The following is a 25,764-nucleotide window of genomic DNA, read 5'->3' on the forward strand; positions in this document are numbered from 1 at the left end:
GCTGGCTGCAATTTCCAATTTTCACACATCTTACGAGCCCTCTCTTATGGGCCATAAACTCTGTAAGGCCTTCTTGAAAGACGCTTAATTACTTCACCCCCCCGGTTTCAGAACCTGTCATGCCATGGGATCTAAACCTTGTACTACAAGCCATCACTTCCCCGCCCTTGGAACCAGCTGCCACCTGTGAATTGAAATTCTTATCTTGGAAGACGGCGTTTCTAATAGCCATTACATCGGCCAGAAGAGTATCAGAACTTCAAGCTCTGTCCATTAAACCTCCGTATTTGACCTTTCATAAGGACAGAGATGTTCTTCATCTCACATTGCTGCAGTCATAACCTGTGGGTAGTCCGCTGTCCTCGGTCGGCCCGAATACCAAAGTGTTAGGCTGGCGTCGGTCATGGTCGCTCAGATCTGACGTCAGTACGCCGTGGTACTAAAGCGCATGACCGACGTCATATCCTCAGTCTTTCTTGCCGCATGGTCCGAAGCAGAAGCAGCGTTTGCAAGTGCCGTTCGGCGTCCTGAAATTTTCGTATTCTGAGTTTCAGACCGAAAACCAAGTTGGGCTAAGTACCCCGTTGGGGAATATTTTTGTCTTTTCTTGCCTCAGTTAAATCCGGATGTCAGAAAAAGTGAATAATTGTATTTCTTGTGGGAAACAGATACCTCATAGGGATTACCACTCTCTCTGTATTCCTTGTTTGGGGCCTGAGCACGACGTAGTCGGGTGTCGCTTTTGTGCTAGGTTTAATAAGCGCACCATTAAACGTAGGTTAGATTGCGCTAGGCTTGTCTTCGGTAAGCGGTGTAATTACAATATGCCGTCGGATCCTCCGATGCCCGCTACCGCTAAGAAGCGCAAGGAAAAATCGTTAAAGTCCAAGCAGGATGAGTCGTCCATTCTGGACGCCGGTTCTTTAGAAACTACGGTGGAATCTGTGGATCCAGCCGAGGTTTCGGCTGAGTCTCAGGGGGAGCCTTTAATATTGCAAGATGTGGCCTCCCAGGAGTCGGGTCAGGCTGAGGGGGCCTCTCAGGTTACTGTACTCCCTTCTTTGCATAAGGTGGTTAGGCCTTCCCCTTCTGTCTCTAAGGTACCTTCCAAGGTCAGGCCTGGTTTGTCTTCCTCTGGTGTCAGTCCTAGTTCTGCAGGTTCTATACCTAAGAAACACATGCTTAAAATGGCAGAAGATTTGATTAGCTTAATCAGAGGTTCTATGCCCCCTCCAGATAAGAGGCCTAGGGTGGAGCCAGAGGTGGAAGGTTTGGAACATTCTTCAGATTACTCAGAGTCTTCGGCTGAAGACATTCAGGATTTTCCTCCTTATTCTGATTCAGACGCAGAGGATTCTAGTCCTTCTGCTTCTCCTCCAGAGGATTTTTCTTTTTCAGAAACCCTGCATTCTATGAGGGAGCATTTTAAATGGGAAGGTCAGGATTTCTCAGATTCCCGAAAGAGGCTTAGGGAATTTTTGTTTTTACCACAACATAGGCCCTTGGCTATACCTCCTGTTTTGGATGTTGTTCAGGATGTTTTCTCTGAGGCTTCCCTTAATCCAGACTCTTTGCCTCCTGCACCGGTTAAACCAGATAGGTATTACAGAGTACCAGAGGCTCATAAATATTTGTATAAGAGCCCAAGGGCTGACCCAGAAACTGTTAGCCAGGGACCTAAGGGTGTCAGGGCTTCTGTTGTAAAGAATCCCATTCCTATGGATAAAGATTCTAGAGCTTTGGATAGGTGGGGTAAAAAAGTGTATACCTCTTCCACTCTTGCAATGAGGGCTTTGAATTGCCAGTTTCATATGCTGAAGTACCAGAATTTTCTCCTTACTCAGTTAAAATCTAAGGTAGATGCTTTGGCAGAGGGCATAGAGTGTAAGGAATTACAGGATTTGGTGCATGCCTCTGATCAGGTGGGTAAGCATTCTTTGCAGTGTGGTTTTGATGCTTTACAGGCTTCTTCCAGGGTGGCTGCCACTGGATCAGTTATTCGTAGGCACGCCTGGCTTAAGGATCAGAACTTGTCAGAGCATGTTAAAGCTCGGATTTTGGATGCTCCCCTTCAGTCTGAAGTTTTGTTTGGTACTCCTGTGGAATTAGTCTTGAAGAAAATGGAAGACAAAGCTAAGTCTATGCAGACTGTTAAGGATTTTTTGCAGGTGCAGCCCCCTCAGTTTAGCAGAAATTGGCCTACTAAGGGATGGGCTTACCCTTCTTCTGATTTACAGTCTAGGGGCAGATCTAGACGTGGTAGGGGCAGAGCTCAGGGTTCTTTCAGGCCTAGGACGTGGAGTTCCCCTGCACAATCTACAGGTGAGGGCAGGGGCCAGTCCTTTCGTAAGCAGACCCAATGACCTGCATCTTCAGCTGCCAGATCCTTCCTGTCTGGCAGCTCCTCTGGGAGGAAAGTTGGCACTTTTCAGACAAAATTGGTTTTTAGTCACCCAGGACAAATGGGTGTTGGACATTATAGACCGAGGCTACAAGTTTTATTTCCACACATTGCCTCCTTTCAAAGGCATGCCAGACGTTCCTCCTCAGCAAAGGGCGGAGGCTCACAAACAGATTTCTTTACTTCTTCAAATGGGGCTATACAGCAGGTCCCTCTGTCAGAAGTGGGCCTAGGATTTTATTCTCGCCTGTTTCTTGTACCAAAGAAAGGAAACACTTGGAGGCCAATTTTGGATTTGTCTATCCTCAACACATACCTGGACATTCCAAAATTCAAAATGTTGACTTTGCAACAACTTCTGCCTCTGTTAGGCAAAGATCACTGGATGGTAACTCTGGATCTCAAAGAGGCTTATCTTCATATTCCTATCAGGCCCATTTGCAGGAGATTCCTGCGTTTTCGGGCTGGGACTTTACATTATCAGTTCTCTGCATTGCCCTTTGGCTTATCTACTGCGCCCAGGGTGTTCACAAAGGTTCTGGCTCCAGTGATAGCCTTCTTAAGGTTAAGAGGAATACAAATTTATCCTTATTTGGACGATTGCCTGATTCTTGCTCAAGACAAAGACAAGCTACTTCACCATCTACGGTATGTTATGGCAGTGTTCAGGTGCCTAGGGTATTCTGTGAACGAAACAAAGTCCAGTCTAGTACCCTCTCAGGAGATGTGCTTTCTGGGTGTGCGACTGAATACAGCCTCTCAGATGGCATTTTTGACCCCGGACAAGCAAAGAAATCTTACACTTTACTTCCAACAATTGTCTCTACGGTCCAGGCTGACTGCAAGGACAGTCCTTCAAGCCTTGGGGTTCATGGCATCTTGTATTCTGGTGCTTCCCAATGCCAAACTGCATATGAGGAAGCTACAATGGTATCTCAAAAGTGTATGGACTCAACACTGCCACGATTTGGACACTGTCATTCAGATAATACCTTGCATTCAAAAGGAATTTTTGCGGTGGGCTCAGGAATGTCACCTAAACAAGGGACTCTCTGTGACCCGACCAGGGGCGAGTCCGATCTTAACGACAGATGCCTCAGACAAGGCTTGGGGAGCACACCTCAATGGAAAATGGGTTCAAGACACGTGGCCTGCCAGACTTCAACATTTGCATATCAACTTGAAGGAGATGTTAGCGGTCCAATTTGCATTGATGGCTTTCAAGGATCTACTTCACCCAGGACAAGTGTTGATTCAAACAGACAACACAACTGTCATGTGGTACATCAACAAGCAAGGGGGAACCCATTCGTACCCTCTTTGCAGGCAAGCTATGATTTTGTGGGAGACTGCTCTCAGTTTGCACCTCACTCTTCAGGCAAGGTTTCTGCCAGGAGCACAGAACTCCTTAGCGGATGTTTTGAGCAGACAGATGGTGGATCCCCACGAGTGGAAGTTGGATCCTCATGTATTTCGACAGTTGACCGTGATTTGGGGGACTCCAGACATAGATCTGTTCGCTTCTCCACTAAATTTCCAGTTGCCAAAGTTTTGCACCAAGATGTTTCATCCAAAAGCTTGGAAAGTGGATGCTCTATCATTCAGTTGGAACAATCTTCACGTCTATGCCTTTCCTCCTCTGCCTCTCCTTCCCAAGGTGCTCTTGAAGGTCAGACAGGACAAGCCCTCCATGATCCTAATAGCTCCAGATTGGCCATGGCAGCACTGGTACCCTCTACTGAGGAGTTTAGTACGGGAGCCTCCTTGGCCTTTGCCATCAACTCCACAACTTTTGTCCCAGGCAGGCAATCATTTCCTCAATGTCAGGATACAGTCCCTGCATCTGACGGCCTGGCATATTCTGTTCTAAAACCTGGAGGGTCGCAGCTTCCTCAACAAGTTTTGAATGTCATTTTGGAGGCCAGAAGGCCTAGTACAAGGAAAGTTTATGCTGATAAATGGAGGAGATTTTTTATTTGGAGCAAAGCAAAGAGCTTTGATATTTCAGGGCCTAATTTGAGTGTTTCACTTCAGTATCTTACAGAATTATTAGACAAGGGTTTGTCTTTCTCCTCTGTAAAAGTTCATGCTGCAGCCATTTCTGCTCATTATGACTGTGACCCACCATTATTCTCTCATCCTTTGTTTAAGCAATTTCTTAGAGGGGCAAAGAACATAAGACCCCCGCGTAGAGCTCCTACTCCTTCCTGGGATCTCAATTTTGTGTTGGAAAAACTCACTTTACCTCCTTTTGAGCCTGCAGCTACATCTGAGTTGAAGTTTTTGTCTTGGAAGACTGCTTTTTTGTTGGCCATTACTTCTGCTAGAAGGGTATCTGAATTACAGGCTCTAATGGCAGTTGAACCCTTCCTGATTTTTCATAAGGATAGGGTATCCCTGCGTACTAACCCTACTTTTATGCCTAAAGTGGTTTCAAATGTGGCCTTGAACCAATCTATTAATTTGCCTACATTTTATGCTGATCCCCAAAATAAAGGGGAGAAAATTTTGCACTCTTTGGATATTCACAGGCAGTTGCGTTATTATTTGAGCAGAACTACAGGGTTCAGACAGTCTCAACAGTTGTTTGTTTCTTTTGCTTTGGGCTCTCAGGGGAAACCTGTTTCGAAACAAACTATTTCTAAGTGGATTGGACATTGTATTGCCTTTTGCTATTCTCATCATGGTAAAGAAATTCCGGCTGGAATCAGACCTCATTCCACTAGGGCTACTGCCACCTCTACTGCTTTTTTAAGGGGTGTAGCTACTAAAGATATTTTGGAGGCAGCTACTTGGAGTTCAGTGCACACTTTTTCTAAACATTACCATCTCCCTCTTTATTCCAAATCTAGGGCTGGGTTTGCCACTGCAGTTTTACAGGGCATGTTAGCAGCTCCCAATGCTTTCTGATTTTGCCAACCTCCCTTTTCCTTTGCTTTGGGATTCTACCCACAGGTTATGACTGCAGCAATGTGAGATGAAGAACATAGTACAGTTTTGTACCTACCATAAATGTAGATGTTCGAAGATCCACATTGCTGCAGTCCAATTTACCCTCCCTCCTTCCCCTCTGTAGTTTGGAGTGGTTGTGTGGTTTGGGTTGTAAATATTGTTTGTGCATGGGTGTTTGGAGGTTTTCTGTTTTTGGTTATGGCCTTTCTTTTTAGGGCCTTCTGACATCTGGGGCAAGAAAGACTGAGGATATGACGTCGGTCATGCGCTTTAGTACCACGGCGTACTGACGTCAGATCTGAGCGACCATGACCGACGCCAGCCTAACACTTTGATATTCGGGCCGACCGAGGACAGCGGACTACCCACAGGTTATGACTGCAGCAATGTGGATCTTCGAACATCTACATTTATGGTAGGTACAAAACTGTACTTTTCCCTGAGACTTAACCCGTCCTTCCTTCCAAAGGTGTGTCATCCACTGTTAATATCCGTCAGTCTGTTGAGTTACCAGTGTTCTTTCCAAACTTTTCCAATAAAGCAGAGTTCAGGTTCCATCAGTTGGATGTGCACAGACAACTGAGGTTCTATTTACACAGGACTAAGCATGTTAGGAAGTCTGATCAGCTGTTTGTGTCCTTCTCAGAAAACAGAACAGGTTGTCCTATTTCCAAGTGCACAATTTCTAAATGGATCGAAGGTTGTATTTCCTTTATCTACTCGTCAGCAGGCAGAAATTTACCTTTTCCTGTCAAGCTCACTCTACCAGGGCAATGTCTACATCAATAGCTTACCATGCCAGGCTTTCATTGGATGATATTTGTGCTGCGGCCACCTGGGCCTCTCCTCACACCTTTATTACTCATTACAAGCTGGACGCGGCTTCTAGGGGCCGGGCTTCCTTTGGTTCCACGGTTCTCAGGAGTATCTTCCTATGAGCCTCCCAGGATAGAGGTGCTGGGGATGCTGTCCTGTGAGTAAAGAATGTAGGCGAGATAGGACCACATAACATCAGTTAGTTATGTACTTACCATAACGATCGATGTATGTGGTCCATCTCGCCTACATTCTTACTTACCCTCCCACCTGCCCCCTTCCCAAAGGATTTGGAGGAATATTGGCTCTGTGAACCCTTCAAGGTCAGTGGGTTTTTTTTTTCTTTCCTTGGCTGGAATTCCTTCCAGTGTTGGTTGTGTATGGGTTATGATTGGTATGGTTGCAAACAAGATCTGGGGCTAGGGCGAGGTGCATCTTGGGATACCGGGTTAGCCCAGCCAATTAGAGACTTCGTGCTAGAGAAATAGTTGGCCGAGTCGGAGCCGATTCTCTGCTCCGAACCCGTGAATAAAGAATGTAGGCGAGATGGACCACATACATCGATCATTATGGTAAGTACATAACTAACTGATTTGAAGGTTATGTACTTGGTGTAACTGTAAATCCGTGTCCATCTCAACATTCTGTCCCTCCATTCTCCTTACAAAATTGTGACATGTATGCCTTGTGATTGACTGTATTGGACCTAACCGGAGCCTTGTCCTTTCTACAGTCTACTGCATCCTGGCCTTTTTTTTTTTTTTGGTAATTTAGGTCTGAAAGGTGGACAGGCGAACCTTTTCTGAAGTACTCTGGGATGGGAGGGATTATGGGTGGAAGGCCTGAGCCCTGCATCCAAAATTCTAGAGAGTGCTGATGATGTATTTGATCGGATCCAGTACAGCCATGAGTTGAGACAGATGGAAGAAGACCGGCCAAACCTAGCATTGTGGTAAGATAATAACTTTTGCTTTTATTACTGTAACACCAAGAATGCACTGTGATAAGTTGTTATTAAATTTGTTTCACTTTAAGAAGAGTTCCCTGCTAAATTTTAGGGGAACAGTAGAAAACCATAAGGTGACTGCCTTCAGACAATGAGAGGGACTGTTTTCTGGAAGGAAGAGAGCAGTGCTGATATGTGCTGAGAACGAAGGGGGCTCTTTAGGTTCAAAAGATGAAAAAAGGCTGAAGATTTTGAATTGTTCAAAATTTGCATTACATGCAGGTCAGATAATCTCTCTGCCTCTTTTTTTGTTTCTATTAGAGTGTCCTGCCTTTTTTTGTGGCTACCAAGATGTCCAAAATTCGTAAACCAACATTTGACAAGCCTAGCCCTGAACATTATGTCCGCTCAGCTCTCAATACAGTGGGTCTCCAGACTCAGACCAATGGCTATCTGTTTCATGCCTTCCTGGTAAGATTATAATAAGCAGACATTTATTGTTGTTGTTTTCTATTTTTGGTCATAGAGTTTGCCTCCTGCTCTGCTTGTGGAGTAGTTGTGTGTGGGGACAATATAAGAACTGCTTAAAACAGTGATACTGTGTGCTACTTGACCACAGAACGTGTCATAAGGGCAAAATCTGTTCTAAACCTCCCAAGTTTTACCTGGGGAAGGTATCAGGTAGCCAGAGAAGATTACTGAAACTCTATTTTATGTTTTCTGTTACTGAATTTGTCTCCTCCTCTGCAGGAGTGGCTGTGTGTGAAGATGGCCCTAGTACTACTTAAAAGCGTGGACACTTGAAGAGCATCTTCACAGCAAAGCAAACACATGTTTTACATGTCTATGTAGGATAAGTGAAGAAGGTGGACTTGGAGGGTAAACTTGATTTTATATGATATTTTACACTATCATCCTGTAGTTGTAAGTGGACAAAGTGGATTAATTATGTTTAGCAAACCTCCTGGAGAGGGTCTCTCTATTCCTTTGTAAAAGCTGTGGGTGGTTGTGTGATGATCCTTCTCAGTATGATTGCAAATCCGTTTAAGTTGATACTTCATAAATTCCTTTAAGGTTGGAGGAGGGCTCCTTTTAGCATAAATAAAAACCGTCCCATGTTAGAAACATACCCAAAGACCCTTGTTCTGAATGATGTATTTTGTAATGAGAACTTTTATTTTGCATAGACAGTGGGAAGGTGGCTCAATTATCCAGACTTGTTTTTAAAAAAGCACGCAAAAATAAAAATTCAGCTGGTAAGTATGAAATAGCTCTTGCAACTCTTGCACTCTAGCTTACAACTCCTTTCTGTACTCTTAATCAGTGTGTTTTTTGTACTAGCCACTGATGAATGTAACCAAATGACTGAACAAAATGTCCTTTCAATTGTATTGTTTATTGCAACACACTGTGCTCCTTATAATGTATTTACTTTTTTGCTCTTTTCTTGGCCTTGAAACTGTACTTTAACTTTTGACTCTCTACTGTACTTTATTAACATGTGTATTATATTTACTGTATTTGTAGTACTAATCTTTGTGGAGCTTTTCTCCCCAGGCCTACGCTGAAAATGGGATCCATGCCCATTCGGACTTTCCTGGTAAACAAATGTAAAATAAAGCAATAAATAAAATAACTTATTTTAGGGGTTTTCAGTCAGCTGCTAGGGCAAGTACTCTCTCATATTTATTCAGCATATAGATATAGATAAGGAAGGTGCAGTGTGATAACTGGAAAGCAGATAATAGACACCTTGTTGAAACAAGATCGGATGTTGGGAATGTACAACATTTTGAGCAGTTGTGTGTGTATAATTCTGAATCAAATTTACCTAGTTGCTTGGATTTTCTAAAAGGATTTATAACTAGTAAGAGATGTTTTGAAGAAAGTGAGGAAGACAATTCTGAAATAAATCAAAGTGAAAAACAGAAAAAAGGTAGGAGGGCAACTAGAGGCTTGATCTTGGAGAGTGATATTGTGGAAACATTTGAGAAAATTCTTGAAGACATTCAGGAACCAGTTAAATCAAACAAGATATTAAGTAATGAACGTAACATAGTGTTATTGGTTGACTATCAGCTATGAGGTATTAAGAATCTAGTATCTACAGTTAACCAAATGATAGTAACCTTGAGTAGTTTTCCTTGGTGTAAACTAGCAATTGTTCATGATGCACTCTCATAAGTCTTTCTTTTCAGGAAAAAAATATGATTTTTAGAATGCTTTTGTGGATGTGATAATGTGGGAAGAAAATCATTGGCCCAGTGGCAGTTTATTGTTGAGAAAGTAATTAACCTCAGTAAGGAAAAGGGGTTGATTTAACTTTTACTGACATTGTCCCTTCAATTTATTTATCAAAGTTTAATAAAAATATGACTTTCAGGCTAGCAAATGCTTTGACAGCAATATTTGAATAATGGAATTCCAGTTGTTTTTCTTTGGGGAAGAACTATCGGGCAAACTTAAGGGTTGTTATCACCTGGGTGGAAGGGTAACAAGATTCTTTGCGGCCATTTCACAAAGGAAATATAGCATTTTTTTAGGAAGAACAGTTGGACAAAACAATCAGAACCAAGCAACTTGAGAAAATACTTCATTTATTTAATGATTAATGTGAGGAGCTTAAACAATAAGGTTGGTGAATTTGGAACGTTGCTAGAAGCCAATAATTATGGCATTATTTGTGTTGCTCAAACTTGATTTAACAACTGTTCACCTGTAGAATTTAAAGGCTATAGAGGCTACCATAAACAGTGAACAGGATAGCTTCTCTTTATAGCCAACCAAATGTTGATAGAATGGGTAACAAGTAATGAGTGAGTGAGTTAAGCAACGGCATTCAGGATGAGTATTTATGTATTACTGGTGATTTCAATTTGCCAAACATTACATGAGATATAGGGGTCGTGAAAGGAGGGATACTGGGCAGACTTGTAGATCTCTGCTTCTTATTTGATTATAAGTAAATTGTTAATGCTCCAACATGTGGAGAGAATATTTTGTGTGTGGTTTTTGTTTAAGACCCCAGAATCTGTAACAGGATGTTCAGCTTTCCCTAGTTTTGACATTTTAGATCATCATGGGGTGGGGTGGAACTTACGTAGCAGGTTTAATTACCACCATAACCATTCTTATTATTAAATAAATTCCATCCTACAATAAAACAGGTAATTGGAGGTGGGAAGAAGAAATTTGTGGGACATCTGCTTCATAAAAGTATTTTAGGATTTTATGTATTAATTAATTAACAAATATGATCCTGTTGAGGCTCTGCATCAAAGCAAACAAGGTTAATAAGTATCCATCATCCCACCTGGTGGATATGCTCATTGCAAAATTCTTAAAAAGACGTTTTTGAGAATCAGCAGGAACTTTCCAGTGCAAAAGTAGAAAACAAAACTCCAATAAGCTCAGCCATCAGAAGGCAAAAGGTGCTCTTTGAAAAGAGGCTTGGCTGCTCATTGTTAAGACAGTTGCAGAGCCTTTTTAAGCATCTACATTGGGGATATTCTGGTAACATTGAGCTGTTGGTGGATAACTCTGTGGTGGCAGAACATAAGTGTTCCTAATGTTTTGTGTAAGCAATTATGTGATATGTCTGTACTTATTTGTAGTAAAGCAGATAAGACCACTTTTGTTAATACTGACCTATGTCCTTGTAGTTACACAGAGGCAGTTGGGGCAGAAGTAAAGCCAATTCAACTTATTGCTTCAGTAGGCCCAGTTGAATGCAGTGTATTTTAATCTTAAGAACCTTTCACAAAAAAATGTGAACTGCCTTGCCTATCTTTTTCAAGCTGTACTGGTTATGTTAAAATTTGAAAAAAAGTTATTGTGATTCCAGTTCCAATGGACAGAAGCTACAAAAATGCTTCTATTACCCAATCAAACGTAACAGGTATAATAAGGAATGTATTTGAGATAGCATTACTATCCTTTATTTGTGTTACCACAAAGCAGTTATATATGAAATCACACAGCATGGATTTATTCTTGGAAGATCTTGTTTAAGTAACTCTGTTGAGTTCTTTGCAAATGTGGGTGACTCAAGTATGAATTTTCTGCTGATGTTATTTATCTACAATTAACAAAAGCTTTTGATTTTGTGCTGCCTGGGAGAATGCCTGAGATTATGAGAAAACTGAAAAAAATTAATTCTTTCATCGTATCTGTTGTAAACTGGCTATGTGGTAGAGTTTATAAGAGTAGGTTAATTAATAAATATTCAGAAGAAGCTGCTGTTAATGCTGGTGTCCCAGAAGGTTTCATACTGGGGCCGTTTCTATTTCGTTTGTCTGCCATCCCATCTTCTGGTGATTTATGGGTAAGCAAATATAGCAAAACAAAGACGGTAATGGCAGCGAGAAACACTGTTGATCATAGTATTTTTGCAGTAGTGTGTTAATGAACTCTTTTGTTGGTATAAGGGTAACAGGGTGGTGTTCAATCCTAGGAAATGCAGTGTTGTACATTTTGGAATAAACAACCATTGGTATCTTTGTGCAGCAGGCTGTGAGCTTATTCCATAGTAAGTATTATTAAAGGACTTAGGGTAACTGTAGAGTATCAGTTTAAATTGAACTGTCACATGACTAGTGTTTTGCATAGATATTGAAGGGTCATGAAGGATGTCTTGAGGACCGTTAGTAACAGGGATAGCAATGTGATGATTGTCTTTATAAGGCCACATATAGATTATGGTAGACCAGCAAGTGCCTATGTCAAATCCTGTATTTATAGACTTAAAAAGATTCAGAAGACATTTACAAGGCAATTTACAGGTCTGTGTGGTTTAACCTTCAAGGATAGACTTACGCCACTAAACTTGCGTACTCTTGCGGATAGGTTGATGAGAGGTGATGTTCTTATTTTTGTATGTCTTAATGACAGTATGTCATCAATGTATGGTGTTGCATCCGTTGATCACTGTATTAACAACAGGAATAGGAATCTGTTGGTTAAATTACCTGTTGTATCTTAACATCTTCACAACTAAAGAATAACAGTTTTTTGTTTGCAAGGGTATTAAAATTTACAGCTCTTTACCACTGCATATTAGATTATCATCTTGTTTAGCTTTATTTAAGAGAAGATTAGACAGTTAGGTTGATGAGTCTATATACTACACAAAATGTTACAGTGGTAGACTCAGGTGACCTGCTATGATGCCTTGAGTTGGCCATAATGACACAATTGACTTTTTTTCTTTTTCTTTCATTTGTTCATGCAGTTCTAGTATACAAGTTGTAATGACTTGTGCAGTAGCATAGTTAGGGCAGGGCAAGAGGGGCAACTGTCTTGGGTGCAGAGTGTTGGGGACCCACTTAACTGTTCCAGATCTCTCTCTGATGCAATACTGACTTTTAAAGTTGACATTACAGTTGCAATAAACCTTAGTGGCACTGTAGCATGTTGTGTGTAGTGTTATCTGTAGCAACTGCTTGCTGTATTGTAGGAACAGAAGGTTTTGCTCAACGGAAGGGGGTGTGGAACAGCTTATTACTGTAAAGTTTTTTTTTTCTCTTCAACTCTTCAATACAATAATGTTGGAGGAGTGAATATAACTGTAACAGACCACTAGTGATCACTTAATTACAGTGAAGTGTTTTTTCCCCTCTCTCTTCACTTGAAGAGTCAGAGGGGGTAGGGTGCTGACTCTTGGAAGTTGCACAGGCTGCTGGTTGACCCAGCTTTGCTTCTTGACTGAGGATTTGAGTTTGTGTGTATTTAATTTAGACTTTTTTTGGTTTCTGTAACTCATCTTATTGCTGAAACATTTTATGTATGCTTTATTTTGCAGGATTCTTTTGTTGTTATGATTTATAAAATTACATTCTTGGGAAGAGTTTTGAAATGATTTATTGTGGTCACTTTTTTATATCACAAAAACCTGGCATTTTAACAGGGGCATGTACACTTTTTGTATACTGTGATCTTGGGTTGGGGGGTATGGTGTAAAAGTGCACTGATTATATTATAAGTAGATTTAGAATAGTTTCTGTTTGTATTCTACAAGGGCAAATGTCTAGATTATTACCTTTGGGTTAAGCTGAAAACATGTGTTTTTGTAAGCATGTAGACTTTAAAAATAAGACAAAATGGTGAAAACCATGAAAATGGTAAGCTTCTTACAACTGCAAAGATAATAGTTTGTTTTCTACTGGCAAATATTGAGTGGGATTGAGATGTCTGCAGCTCAGGGCAGGTGTGCATTCTTTTCTGAGTGAAATTTACAAAGACTGATTGCTAAGTACATTTCAGTGGAGACTCTATCTCTGCAAGTGCAAACAATTAATCTTGAAAGTTCTGAATATTTTTTGCTGAGGGGAATGCAAAATTTAAGTGCACAATGGCAAGCAGTTGGGTAAAAAAATGAAGCCTGAAATTATGGGAAGTGAATAAGTGGTAACAGCCTCCTTAACAGCCCTAACATTTTAATGCAGTTAATAGAACAGTGTACAGTTTAGTTACAGCCAGTGCACATTTTCTTGGGGCTAAAAGTTTTTTGAAAGCGTACAAGCTGGTTTAGCAGTCAGTGTAAGTGGGAGCGCAGGCTATGACATGTAGGTGCAGTCATCAAGTTTGGGGCGGCAGTTCCTTTCTGGAGGGTTGAACTTCACGTTTTGAAAATGCACATTGTTTTTTGTGTTTGTTCCAAGTTAATAGTGGATGGGGTTTTTTATATTTAGTTTTTTGTGTAAGGATTTTCATTAAAGCAAGAAGTCTTGAAAAATGTGACAAGTTCAAATGGAGACGAGAAGAAACAACTGTACAAAAGATTAGCCTTACCAGTCTTTGGTATATGTATGTAATATAAAACCTGGAAATATACATTCAAAAAAACTGTCATGTATGGGGACAATAGCTTTTTATCATGGTGGTTATGCTGTCCATATTGTGCTGGAATGTGAATGGGCTTATACTTGTACAAAGGAAACAGTATTGAATTATATTAAGAAATGCAGAGTGCAAATAGCAATACTGCAGGGGACACATTTGGAAATAAATGAGCATGTGAGTTTTACAAAGAGAGTATTTAAGAATGGATATTCAGTAGAATATCAGGTAGAGAGGAAAAGGGGAGTAATTATACTAATAGCTAGAGAGGCTACATTAGTGATAGATGAGGGAGAAAAGACAAAAATGATAGATTTGTGGTAGTAAGGGGCTATTGGCAAGGGAGGAGGATTACAATTGCATGTATTTATATTCCACCGAAAACTACTATTATGGAGCTTAAGAAAATTTGGGGAAAAATAATCAGCTTTCAGCAGGAAGTATGATTTATATATGAGAACTGGAATTTGATTTGCAATAGTGAGGATGTATCATGGGGATTAGAAGAAACAATATAACAAAATAGGGTAGGTTGTGAAACAAAATGAAGAGTGTATAGTGCTCCAGAGAAAACCAATAAAACCAAAAAAGAACACTCAGAAGGACAAAACTACGTACTGTGCAGTTTATTAAATCCTCAAACGAAGTAAAAGGTCACAAATAATTATAAAACCATGAACACTTTGATATATAGTGCATTTTTGTCTGTAAAACAAGCAGACTTCATCAGATGAGCTACCCTATCAGAAATGTTCCTTATATACCCCAGCTTCCAAATTCTCAATTAACACATTGCTTTAACCTTGCCAATTATCCAATTAAAGTTGTTACGATAAAAACGGGAGAACTCCATGAATTTAAGAACAATATCTATAAGCATATGAACAGGGACATCGGGAGGCATACGCACTGTACTGATTTCAGTACAACTTATTTAGAAGGGGGGTAGCTTTTTAATTTTTTTTTTTTTCGCGCTTTACTGCACGATGACGTCAGCTCATCAGGGCAGCCAGTCGGAATGGAGCTATGGAGCTCACCGCGCATGTATTTCCGGCCGTTTCAAATGCGTTTTCAAGCGGGAGGATGTTGGATGTACACGAGCGGGAGGATTCAAGCATTATGTTGGTCGAAGCGGGAGGATTCAAGCGTTATGGACTTTATTTAGAAGGGCGTTATGGACTTTATTTAGAAGGGTCTTGCAACCGAAGCGGGAGGATTCAAGCGTTATGGACTTTATTTGCAACCGAGAGGGTTATGGACTTTATTGGTGAGTAATATGCTTTATTTGCAACCAAGAGGGTTGGTGGGTAATTGAGTGAGTGAGTGAGTGAGTGAGTGAGTGAGTGAGTGAGTGAGTGAGTGAGTGAGTGAGTGAGTGAGTGAGTGAGTGTAAATGCCCCAGGTGGGATGTACTGGTGATTACTCATGGTGGTGTGGTAGGGAATACCTCAGGCTTGAACCCTGTACCTTGTATGCAGGTGTTAAAGACCTGAATTCCCTACCCACCACCATTTGTAAAAAAAATTGCAGATTTTTGCCTCATATTTGATTTGATCAATATCTGTATCGTATCTGTGGTTTTTAAATATTGCAATGCTTGAAATTTGATGGTGCAGTGGTAGCAACATAGCATTGATGTCTCACAGCTGTAGGTTCTTGGGTTTGGTTCTTGGCTGGGGTGCCTTCTTTGTGGGGGGGGGGTCTGTATCTTCTCCCTGTGTTTGTGTGGGTTTACTTTTGTGTCCTCCCATGTTACAAAGACATGTCTGCATTATTTTTTCCTGGGCCTCTGCTGAGAATTGTTTTTTTTTTTTTTGTTCCAAGTCAGACTGTCCTGATTAACAAATTGACAGGCATTTAAATTTCAGACTTCAGGTTTCTGAATGTTTACTTCCTTACATATTTGATGGTGCAGTGGCAGTATTGTTGCCTCACGGCTATAGGTTTTCTGGTTTGATTCTTGGCTGGGGTGCCTTCTGTGTGGAGTCTGCATCTTATCTCTGTGTTTATGACATAGTAAAACAACTTTTTATTCTAGCAATAAATATATACTAACACAACCTTTTTTATAGCAATTTTTTTAAGTTTATGACTATTTGAAATTTGTCCTTATTTTTGGGACTGTAATACCCTGTTATTGGCTTTGTCCAGGTTTTTTGTGCTAAGGTTGACAGCTATGGCAAGAACTGAATTCACTGAATATGTTTGAGGGCTGTATTCCCTCATTACTGGGTTTGTCCAGGTGTTTTGTGCTAAGAGGTTGACAGCTATGGTGAGAACTGAATTCATTAAATGATAGCCATTTACGTTTCAGTCTTCCTCTCTTTCAAAAGCAGGTAATTTGGCATAGTGGTATGTTGTTCTGACTATTTTGCACAGTGACCTTGGCAGTAAAATGTATGATGGTAACACAGCATTTTATTCTAGCAGCTTTCCAAGATTATACAAGCAATGTTTAATGTGTTCCTGTTTTTTGCCCTTTTGACCCACCCCAATAAATTTGGCTTTTTCCAGACTTCTTGTGCTGCGAAGTTGAGATGTAGTTGAGTATTGCGTAGATTTTACAAGGAGCTGAGAGCTGCAGGGGAAGAGAAGTTTAGTGCTGATTATGCTAAGTCGGCTCACATTGCTAGTAGCACAAAATGTTGTGTACTTGCTTTTAATGCAGAAGGTTGTTGGTTCTACTCCCATAAGGGGTGAATGCTGCTGTACTGAAAGTTAAGACACTAACTATGAGCCTGTTATCAGTTTGCCATCCATTTCCTATTGCAATATTACTAGCTTATTATTAATGTAATTTAGGCAATTTATTCCTCAGGGGCATCAGACACTTTATTTTTCGGTGAAGTCATGAAATATAAAGGTGATTGCTAGCAGCAACCTCTTCATTAGATTTATTTAACGTGGAATTATTTAGATGACTTTTTTTACTACTTAAGAGATTGTGCATATTATTTACTGATAATGGTGGACTGTAAAAGTTTGACTAGACTTTTATAATGGAAATGTTCTGAATTGGGCAGTTTTGTTTCATTGTTTACTGGAAAAATGTTCAAAGCAATAGGAAGGTGTATCAAAGAGCACATGTATGTTTCATATGCAAGGGGCCTATGATTTAAAAGCAGCCCAGAATAAATTTTTATCTGCCACGGGTAAAATGTATTTTTCTTTGAATGTGGGTTTTAATGTTGTTTCAATGAATGTGAGTTTCAAGGGCAGAGAAGTTTTAATGCCAAGTTTGTTTAGCATATGTCTTAGTGTTTGTGCTGTAAAATGCAAAATAAAACTTTCAAATGAAGTTCAAATCATCATAGAAGTAAATCAGTATGCACATTAGTGTTTATGGTAAATGGAGTGAAATAGCAAAGTAATGGATCATTGGAATGGCTGCAGGGGAGGCTCCATTCGACCATGGTTTTGTGAGGGGAAGGGCGGCAAACTTAGACAGCCCCAGCTGAACTATACCTCCCAACTGTCCAGATTTTCAAAGAATGAATAGATCTTCTTATTTTTGGTTTGTTCCTCAATTTGTGGTTTTCTGGCAAATGATTTAGGAATTAAGTCACTAAATAATGACACACTAGTTTCAGACTTTATAACCTTCAGAAAAATGCATGCTAAAATAAGACCTGTTCTATCAACTGTCCCAGTTTATACAAGAGCAATTTTAGTACTGTTTATATGTTCCCTCAATATATTTGGCCTTGTCCAGATTTATTGCATTAACAGGTTGAGAGGTACATGCAAATAAATTGCTTTATAGAATTAGGCATAGCCAAACCTCAACTGTCCCTGATTTTGGCTCAAAATGTTGCTCTTCCCTAATGATCCCTCCACAAAATAGCAATTTTGGAAGAAAACATAGAGGGTTTACTTTACTTTTATAAATAACTGTAATGATCAGAGTTATACATTACTTTTATTTCAGAAACGCATGTAGATTCTCTAATTTTGTCAGCTGCTCTAAGTTAACTGTGCTCATATTAAAATGGTGTCCCTCCTTTGACAGGTTCCCAGCTGTATTGTCTGGCAATTTTATATTTTTGCATCACATTTTTGGTCCGTTTTTCATAAAATTGCAGTTTTCTGGCAAATTAGTGGCAAATTGTTAAAGACTGAAGTTAGAAAATAATGCAGACAGTTTCAGATTTCATACCTTTCAGAAAATTCGTACTGATGCAAGACCTACTACTATTCTATTATCTTTCAAAGTTTATAAGAGCAATATTTAAAAAAATGTCCTTATTTTTGGGCCTTTGCCTCAGTTTTATTTATGAGTTTGTTGCTGTAAGAGGTTGAGAGGTGATGTCCTTCAAGGATGCATCTGCAGTCATAACATATGGGTTGTCCTGCCTCAGGCAGCCCTTCGGTCGGCCGGATTCCAAAGTCTGGGTCTGGCCTCGGCTGATGTCGCACTTCACCCGACGTCATAGCTTCTGGGGTATAAAGGCATCAGCCGATGCCATTTTCCTTAGTCTTTCTTGCCGCGCGGTGCCCGAAGCAGAAGCTGTTCGCAAGTGCCGGTCGGTCAGATCCAGAGATTTCAGCTACCAAAGACTTCTAAAAAAGCTAAGTACCCCGTTGGGGACTCTTTCTTGCCTCAGCCGATGTCAGACAAAGTAAATAATTGTTTAACTTGTGGGAAACAAATACCTCATAAGGATTTCCACTCTTACTGCCTTCCTTGCTTAGGCCCAGACCACGACGTATCAGCTTGTTTAGCCTGTGCTTCCTTCAACCGACGGACACTTAGACGTCGGTCGGAGTTTGCAGAAGAGTTTTTTGGTCCCGCTTTTGCATATAAAATGCCATCGGAGACTCCAACTACACATTTAGCCAAAAAACGCAAGGAAAAGGACTGACACTCGCGGCCCGCGGTTTCGGCTGAAACCACGGTTAGGCCTACCGCGAGTGTCTCGGTTTCGGCTGAAACTGAGTCCTCGGTTCTTCCTTCTGCCGAAGACATGCCTCCGACAACCGAGGCCAGAGTGGCCCCGGCTGAGTCGGCTACAGAAATTCCTACCGAAGAAGCAGCCGCACAAGAATTGTCCGACACCATTCCGTTGGACATCTCTACTCCTGCACGTGGGGCAGCTAGATCCCCTGCTTCCATGTCTATTAAGGCCTTCTCCAGGGCTAAAGCAGCTAAAATTTCCAAGGCCTTACCAACAAAAGCTTCCTCTCAGAGACCTTCCTCAAGCTCTCAGATTCTCAGCCTTGCTGAGGACCTTATATCTCTGATTAGGGGATCCCAACCTCACCCAGACAGGGCCTCACAACCTCCTCCTGACAAAAAGCCTAGGACTGAACACCCTGAACCTCTCTCCTCTGCTTATTCCTTGGATGGATCAGATTTATCAGACCATCAGGAAGGACCATACTCACCTTATGAGGATTCGGATGCAGAAGACTCAGTTCCTTCTGCCTCCCCCCCAGAAGAATTTTCCTTTGGGGAAACTTTACACTCTATGAGGGAACACTTTCAATGGCAGGGTCAGGATTTTTCTGATTCTAGGAAAAGGCTAAGGACTTTTTTACACTTGCCACAGCATAGGCCTTTAGCCATACCACCTGTACTATCAGTTGTTGATGATGCATACAATGATGCCAGTTCTGCCCCTGATTCTCTTCCCCCGGCCCCTGCCAAACCTGACAGATATTACAGGGTCCCGGATTCTCACTTCCACTTGTATAAGGCCCATGCTGCAGACCCAGAAACTATTTCTCAGGGCCCAAAGGGTGTTGCAGCTGCCACTGCCAAAAACCCCCTACCCTCTGAAAGAGAGTCAAGAGCATTAGAGATGGGGTAAAAGGTTTATACATCTGCTACTCTTTCTGCCAGGGCTTTAAACTGTCAATTCCATATGATACAGTACCAGGAATTTTTGTTAGATCAGCTGAATAAAAAGCTTTCCTCTCCTGAACCTTTAGACCGTAAGTCCCTTCAGGAATTGGTACACAACTCTCAGCAGGTCAGTAATCATTTCTTAAAATGTGGCTGTGATGCACTGGAGGCTTCATTTAGATCAGCTATGACTGGAGCAGTGATTCGAACGCATGCCTGGCTAAAAGAGCAACCCTTGCCAGACCATGTCAAGTCTAAACTCCTAGATGCCCCTATGGAGAAACAAAGTTTATTTGGCTCCCCTGCACAGGAGATTCTAAAGAAAGTGGAAGAAAAAGCAAAATCTGTGCAAACAGTCAAGGATTTTCTGCAGGTCCAACCTCCGAGGTTCAGCAGAAACGGGCCTTCAAAAAATTGGTCCTTTCCAGACACCTCCAGAGCACAGAGAGGCAGAAATAGACGCCCAAGAGGCAGAGGTCAATCTAGGGGTGCCTACAGGGGTCGTCAGTGGCAACCTGCCAACCAGAGGAGTACCGCCACAGCTGCGACTACAACCACTTCCACAGGACAGACACAATGACTTGGCTCTGATTCCGCCTACCAGGGAGCAACTGGAAGCACCCTTGGGCGGAAAGTTAGCTTTATTTTCAAAAAACTGGCATTGCATTACAGGAGACAAATGGACATTGCAAACAATAGACAAAGGCTACAGGTTTCACTTCCACACTTTACCAGAAAAGAGAGGAATGCCAAACCTTCCACCAAGCCAGAAGCCAGAGGCTCTAAAACAAATCATCAACTTACTAAGGATGAGAGCAATAGAAAGGGTACCATCTATGGAACAAGGCCAAGGATTTTACTCCAGACTATTCCTTGTACCAAGAAAAGAAACTCAATGGAGGCCTATTCTTGACTTGTCCGCACTAAACACATATCTCATTGTACCAAAATTCAAGATGCTGACCCTACAGCAACTTCTTCCCATGTTGGGCAAGGAGTCTTGGCTGGTGACTCTAGATCTCAAGGAGGCATACCTGCACGTCCCTATACGACCAGATTGCAGAAGACACCTCAGATTTCTTGCAGGATCAGAGCATTATCAATTCTCAGCATTGCCCTTTGGCTTATCTACTGCACCCAGAGTATTCACGAAATGCCTGGCATCAGTAATTGCACATTACAGGCTTCAGGGAATTCAGATCTACCCATACCTGGACGACTGCCTAATACAAGCGGACAACAAGACAAAAATAATAAAGGATTTGGCCTATGTCATACAACTGTTACAAGCCTTGGGATACACAGTCAACATCCAGAAGTCAAGACTAGTGCCATCCCAAAGGATAACATTTTTGGGTGCAGAACTGGACACAATAACTCAGATGGCTTTTCTCACAGAAGAAAAACAAAAGCAACTACCAGTCTACTTCATGGCTTTGAACAAGACAAACTCAGCTTACTGCAAGGAAAGTCCTGCAGGCCCTGGGTTACATGGCATCTTGCATAATCTTGATCCCGCATGCCAGACTACATATGAGAAAATTACAATGGTACCTAAGGAATGTATGGTCTCAACACAGACACAGTCTAGAAAATATGATACCAATCATTCCATGTCTGAAAAAAGAATTCCTGTGGTGGGCTCAGGCCTGCCAGACCAACAGAGGGTTGCCTTTCCACAAACCACAACCAAGGCAGACCATCACCACGGACGCCTCAGACCTAGGCTGGGGGGCACACATGGAAGACAAGTGTATCCAAGGCCTATGGTCTCAAGACCAGCTGAATCTACACATAAATCTAAAGGAGATGCTGGCAGTGAAGCATGCAATCGAGGCATTCAAACCTTTCCTCCAGCAAGGACATCTGCTGATAAGGACAGACAATACCACAGTCATGTGGTACATCAACAAACAGGGAGGCACGCATTCCTACCCTCTATGCCGGATGGCAATGGACCTGTGGAACCTAGGCCTGAATCTCAACATTCAACTGCAGGCCAAATTGTACCAGGAAAAGAGAATTCACTAGCAGACAGCTTAAGCAGAACTACCACGGATGCTCACGAATGGATGCTGCATCCAGACATCTTCAAAAACATAACAAAGAAATGGGGAATGCCAGAGATAGACCTGTTCGCCTCCCCACTCAACCACCAACTGAAGAAATTCTGCTCAAGAGAATACCACCCACAAGCCTGGAGGGTGGACTCCCTTTCTTTCAGCTGGAAGGCCCTGACAGTTTATGCCTTTCCACCTCTCCCATTGATGTACAAAGTTCTACTGAAGATCAGGGAGGAACAGCCAAAGGTGATTCTGATAGCTCCAGACTGGCCAAGGCAGCATTGGTATCCGCTACTGAGAAGCATGTCTCGGACAAACTCATGGCCTCTACCTCTATGGCCTTTACTTCTAACGCAGAACAACAACAAGACCCTGCATCCAAACTTGAAAACGTTGCAGCTAACTGCCTGGAAAATTGCATAAAACAAAACCAAAATGTTTTATCTCAGAGGGTCAAGGACATTATCCTGGAGGCTCGCAGACCCTCCACAAGAAAAACATACTCAGCTAAATGGAAGAGATTCCTCATTTGGAGTGCATCAAAGGGTACAAATGTCACACTGGCAAACCTAGCACACATCCTAGAATACTTAACAGAACTGTTCCACAATGGCCTGTCCTATTCTTCCATTAAGATACATGCTTCAGCAATTTCAGCAGAGTACAACATGGATCCTCCTATCTTCTCTCACCCTCTCCTCAGACAATTCTTAAGAGGGATCAAAAATGTAAAACCTCCAAGGAAACCACCTCTGCCTGCATGGGATCTCAATTTTGTGCTGGAAAAATTAACACTTCCCCCTTTTGAACCAGCAGCATCAGCAGACTTACAGTTCTTATCTTGGAAAACTGCTTTCCTTCTAGCAATCACTTCAGCAAGAAGGGTATCAGAGTTACAGGCATTAATGGCAGTGCAGCCTTTCCTTATCTTTCACCAGGATAGAGTGTCTCTCAGAACCAATCCTACTTTCATGCCAAAGGTGGTATCCAGGGTATCCTTAAACCAAGCTATTCATTTGCCTACGTTCTTCCCTAACCCACAGAACAGGGGGTAAAAACTATTGCACACCTTGGATGTACACAGACAACTATGCTACTATCTGGACAGAACTAAAGCCAGCAGAAAAACTGACCAGCTTCTGGTAGCATATGCAACAGGAGTGCAAGGAAAAGCAATTTCCAAACAGACAATTTCAAAATGGATAGGAAATTGCATTCGATTCTGCTACTCTTCATGGAAAGACAACTCCTGAAAATATCAGGCCTCACTCCACAAGAGCCACAGCCACCACGACAGCTTTCCTACGAGGAGTGGCTACCAAAGACATTTTAGAAGCTGCTACTTGGAGCTCCGTGCATACATTTGCCAAGCATTACAACCTTCCTTTATACTCCAGATCCCGAGCAGGTTTTGCAACTGCAGTTTTACAGGGGATCTTAAGTACACCATCATTATCTTAGTGCCTCCTCCCCCAGTTTGGCTATGGTATTTTACCCATATGTTATGACTGCAGATGCATTCTTGAAGGACATAGTACAGTTTTGTACCTACCATAAATGTAGATGTCTGATAGGTATGCATCTGCAGTCAGGATTACCCGCCCTCCTTCCCCTCTGTGGTATTCCTAGGGTGCTTACCCCTCTTTTAGCTAGCTGGGGGAATCTGTTATAGTGTATTTGTTTGTATGTATATATGTGTATATATATATATATATATATATATATATATATATATATATATATATATATATTTTGCTTTCTACTGTTTGGAATTTTTTACATTTATCCAAATTTAGCCTTCCTAGAGGGCACCTGGCATCTGGGGCAAGAAACACTGAGGAAAATGGCGTCGACTGATGCCTTTATACCCCAGAAGCTATGACGTCGGGTGAAGTGCAACATCAGCCGAGGCCAGACCCAGACTTTGGAATCCGGCCGACCGAATGGCTGCCTGAGGCAGGACAAACCCATATGTTATGACTGCAGATGCATACCTATCAGACATCTACATTTATGGTAGGTACAAAACTGTACTTTGTGTGTGTGTGTGTGTGTGTGTGTGTGTGTGTGTGTGTGTGTGTGTGGTAGGTAGCATACCTCTCAACTGTCCACATTTTGCAGAATGTCCAGATTTTTGCCCCATATTTTTTGTCAGTTCCTCATAAATTTTGTGATTTTCTAGAAAATCATTGAAGGCTGAAGTTGCTAAATAATGACAGACATTTGAGCTTCAGACTTCATGTCCTTTAGAAAAATTCATACTAGCACAAATCCTGTTATTCTAGCAACTTTCTAAGTTCACGAGAACATTATTTAATATCTGTCCCTGTTTATTTTAGGCTTTGTCCATATTTCTTGCACTAAGAGGTAGGTAGGGTGTGTGTGTGAATGAAACATCCTAGTTAGTGGTAGCAGGTTGTTAGTAATTTACTCAAGCTCAAAACCTGTACCTTAGTTACAGAAAACAAAAGCATAAAGTCTCTACCCCAACTACCATGCTGCATTTTTCAAAGAACTGACATTTCAAGTTAATTTTCAATTCAAGGAACCGAGTTTGAGTGAATTTATATTATATTACTGAAGAGGCATTACAGCGAATGCCTCTTCATCGACACTAAAAGAGCGAACCATGAATTACGAGAATGGCCGTAGCTTGGCTGGGGAGGGGGGTAGCAGTTTGAGAGCTGTCAGTACAAATTTGAAAATCCTAGCTACACCTCTGCATTTGAATAACCTTTTAAAACATCAACCTCTTTTAATATACTACCCAATAAAACCTCCTCCTGAACTTCTTCAACTAGGGTCTTTGGATAACCCCTCTCCATGAACATATTTTTTCAGAAAAACACTTTCACACCCAACAGTTATGAAATCCAGAATTAAAAATACATTTTTCTTCCCAATGTTAAAGGACAATGTTGGCTTAAGTGGGTGCACACCTGGTCCCCATTGCTATACCTTTTATTTGACGGAAAAACTTCCCTTCAAGATAAAATTATTTTTCAAACAATATCCATTAACTCCAAACAAACATGAGTGTCTTTCTGGGGAAGCTTTCCTTGCACTCTTAATACTTCTTCAAATAACTCTAAACCTTGCTCATGGGGTATAGAAGTAAACAAGTGTATTATATCAATAATAAACATAACTTTGTCATCAAATAAATCCTTTTTAATGCATCTTAAAAATCCCATGAGTCCTTTAAAACTTTCCTGACTTCCATTGATATTTTCTTTCATTTAAAATATAAAAATGTGGCCAAAGGAGCTGTAATGGAACCCTCAGCAAAAACTATAGGCCTTAAAGGTGGGTCCACTATGTTTTTATGAACCTTAGGGATGCCAGATATTGAAGGCACCCGTGGTTCCGTGTTATCCAGAAAGTTAAACATCTCAGCATCAATAAAACTTTCAAGTAACAAATCATTTAAAGCTAAATGGATTTTCTTATAGGAAATGTTTATCTAATTTTTGGACACCCTCTTATATTTATTCGTATGTTGTAATATATACATCATTTTAGCTTCATAAGTAATAGAATCCATAATCACCATTCCACCCCCCTTATCGGGCTTCATTACCCTAATAAAACAATTAGTCCTGATCTCTTCTAATAAAGTCATTTCATCAACTGTGAGATTAGAGGAAACTTTATTTTTTTTTAATTCTTTCTCCTGGTTCTCTTTCCATTATTAATTCAAAATTTCTTAAATGGGGGTATAAGGTGGGATTCCGAATACTTCTTTTTCTTAAAAATTTCACCCCCTTTATTATGTCCTTCAAAAATCATTTCAAAATGTTTGTACATAAGAAGAATTTAGAAGTCGATAATGACTACTTACATAACATTTTTCCTGGGTGTATAAACTTTAAGAAACAGCCCAAAATGGGTTTCTGTCACCTCT

The 25,764-nt window shown here is 41.1% G+C and overlaps 1 protein-coding gene across 1 annotated transcript in view; it reads left to right on the forward strand.

Moving 5' to 3' along the window:
• The window catches only part of HSD17B12 (hydroxysteroid 17-beta dehydrogenase 12), a gene marked incomplete in the record, with an annotated part of 1,530,252 nt that overhangs the window by 1,313,650 nt on the left and 190,838 nt on the right, over window positions 1–25,764 (forward strand). The window contains 1 exon segment of the mRNA XM_044083399.1: window positions 7,437–7,586. Coding sequence (XP_043939334.1) covers window positions 7,437–7,586 — 150 coding nt within the window.

This window comes from Protopterus annectens, chromosome 9.part0, assembly GCF_019279795.1.
Source record: "Protopterus annectens isolate FY-2018-M chromosome 9.part0, PAN1.0, whole genome shotgun sequence".
In the NCBI taxonomy this organism is placed as follows: Eukaryota; Metazoa; Chordata; order Ceratodontiformes; family Protopteridae; genus Protopterus; species Protopterus annectens.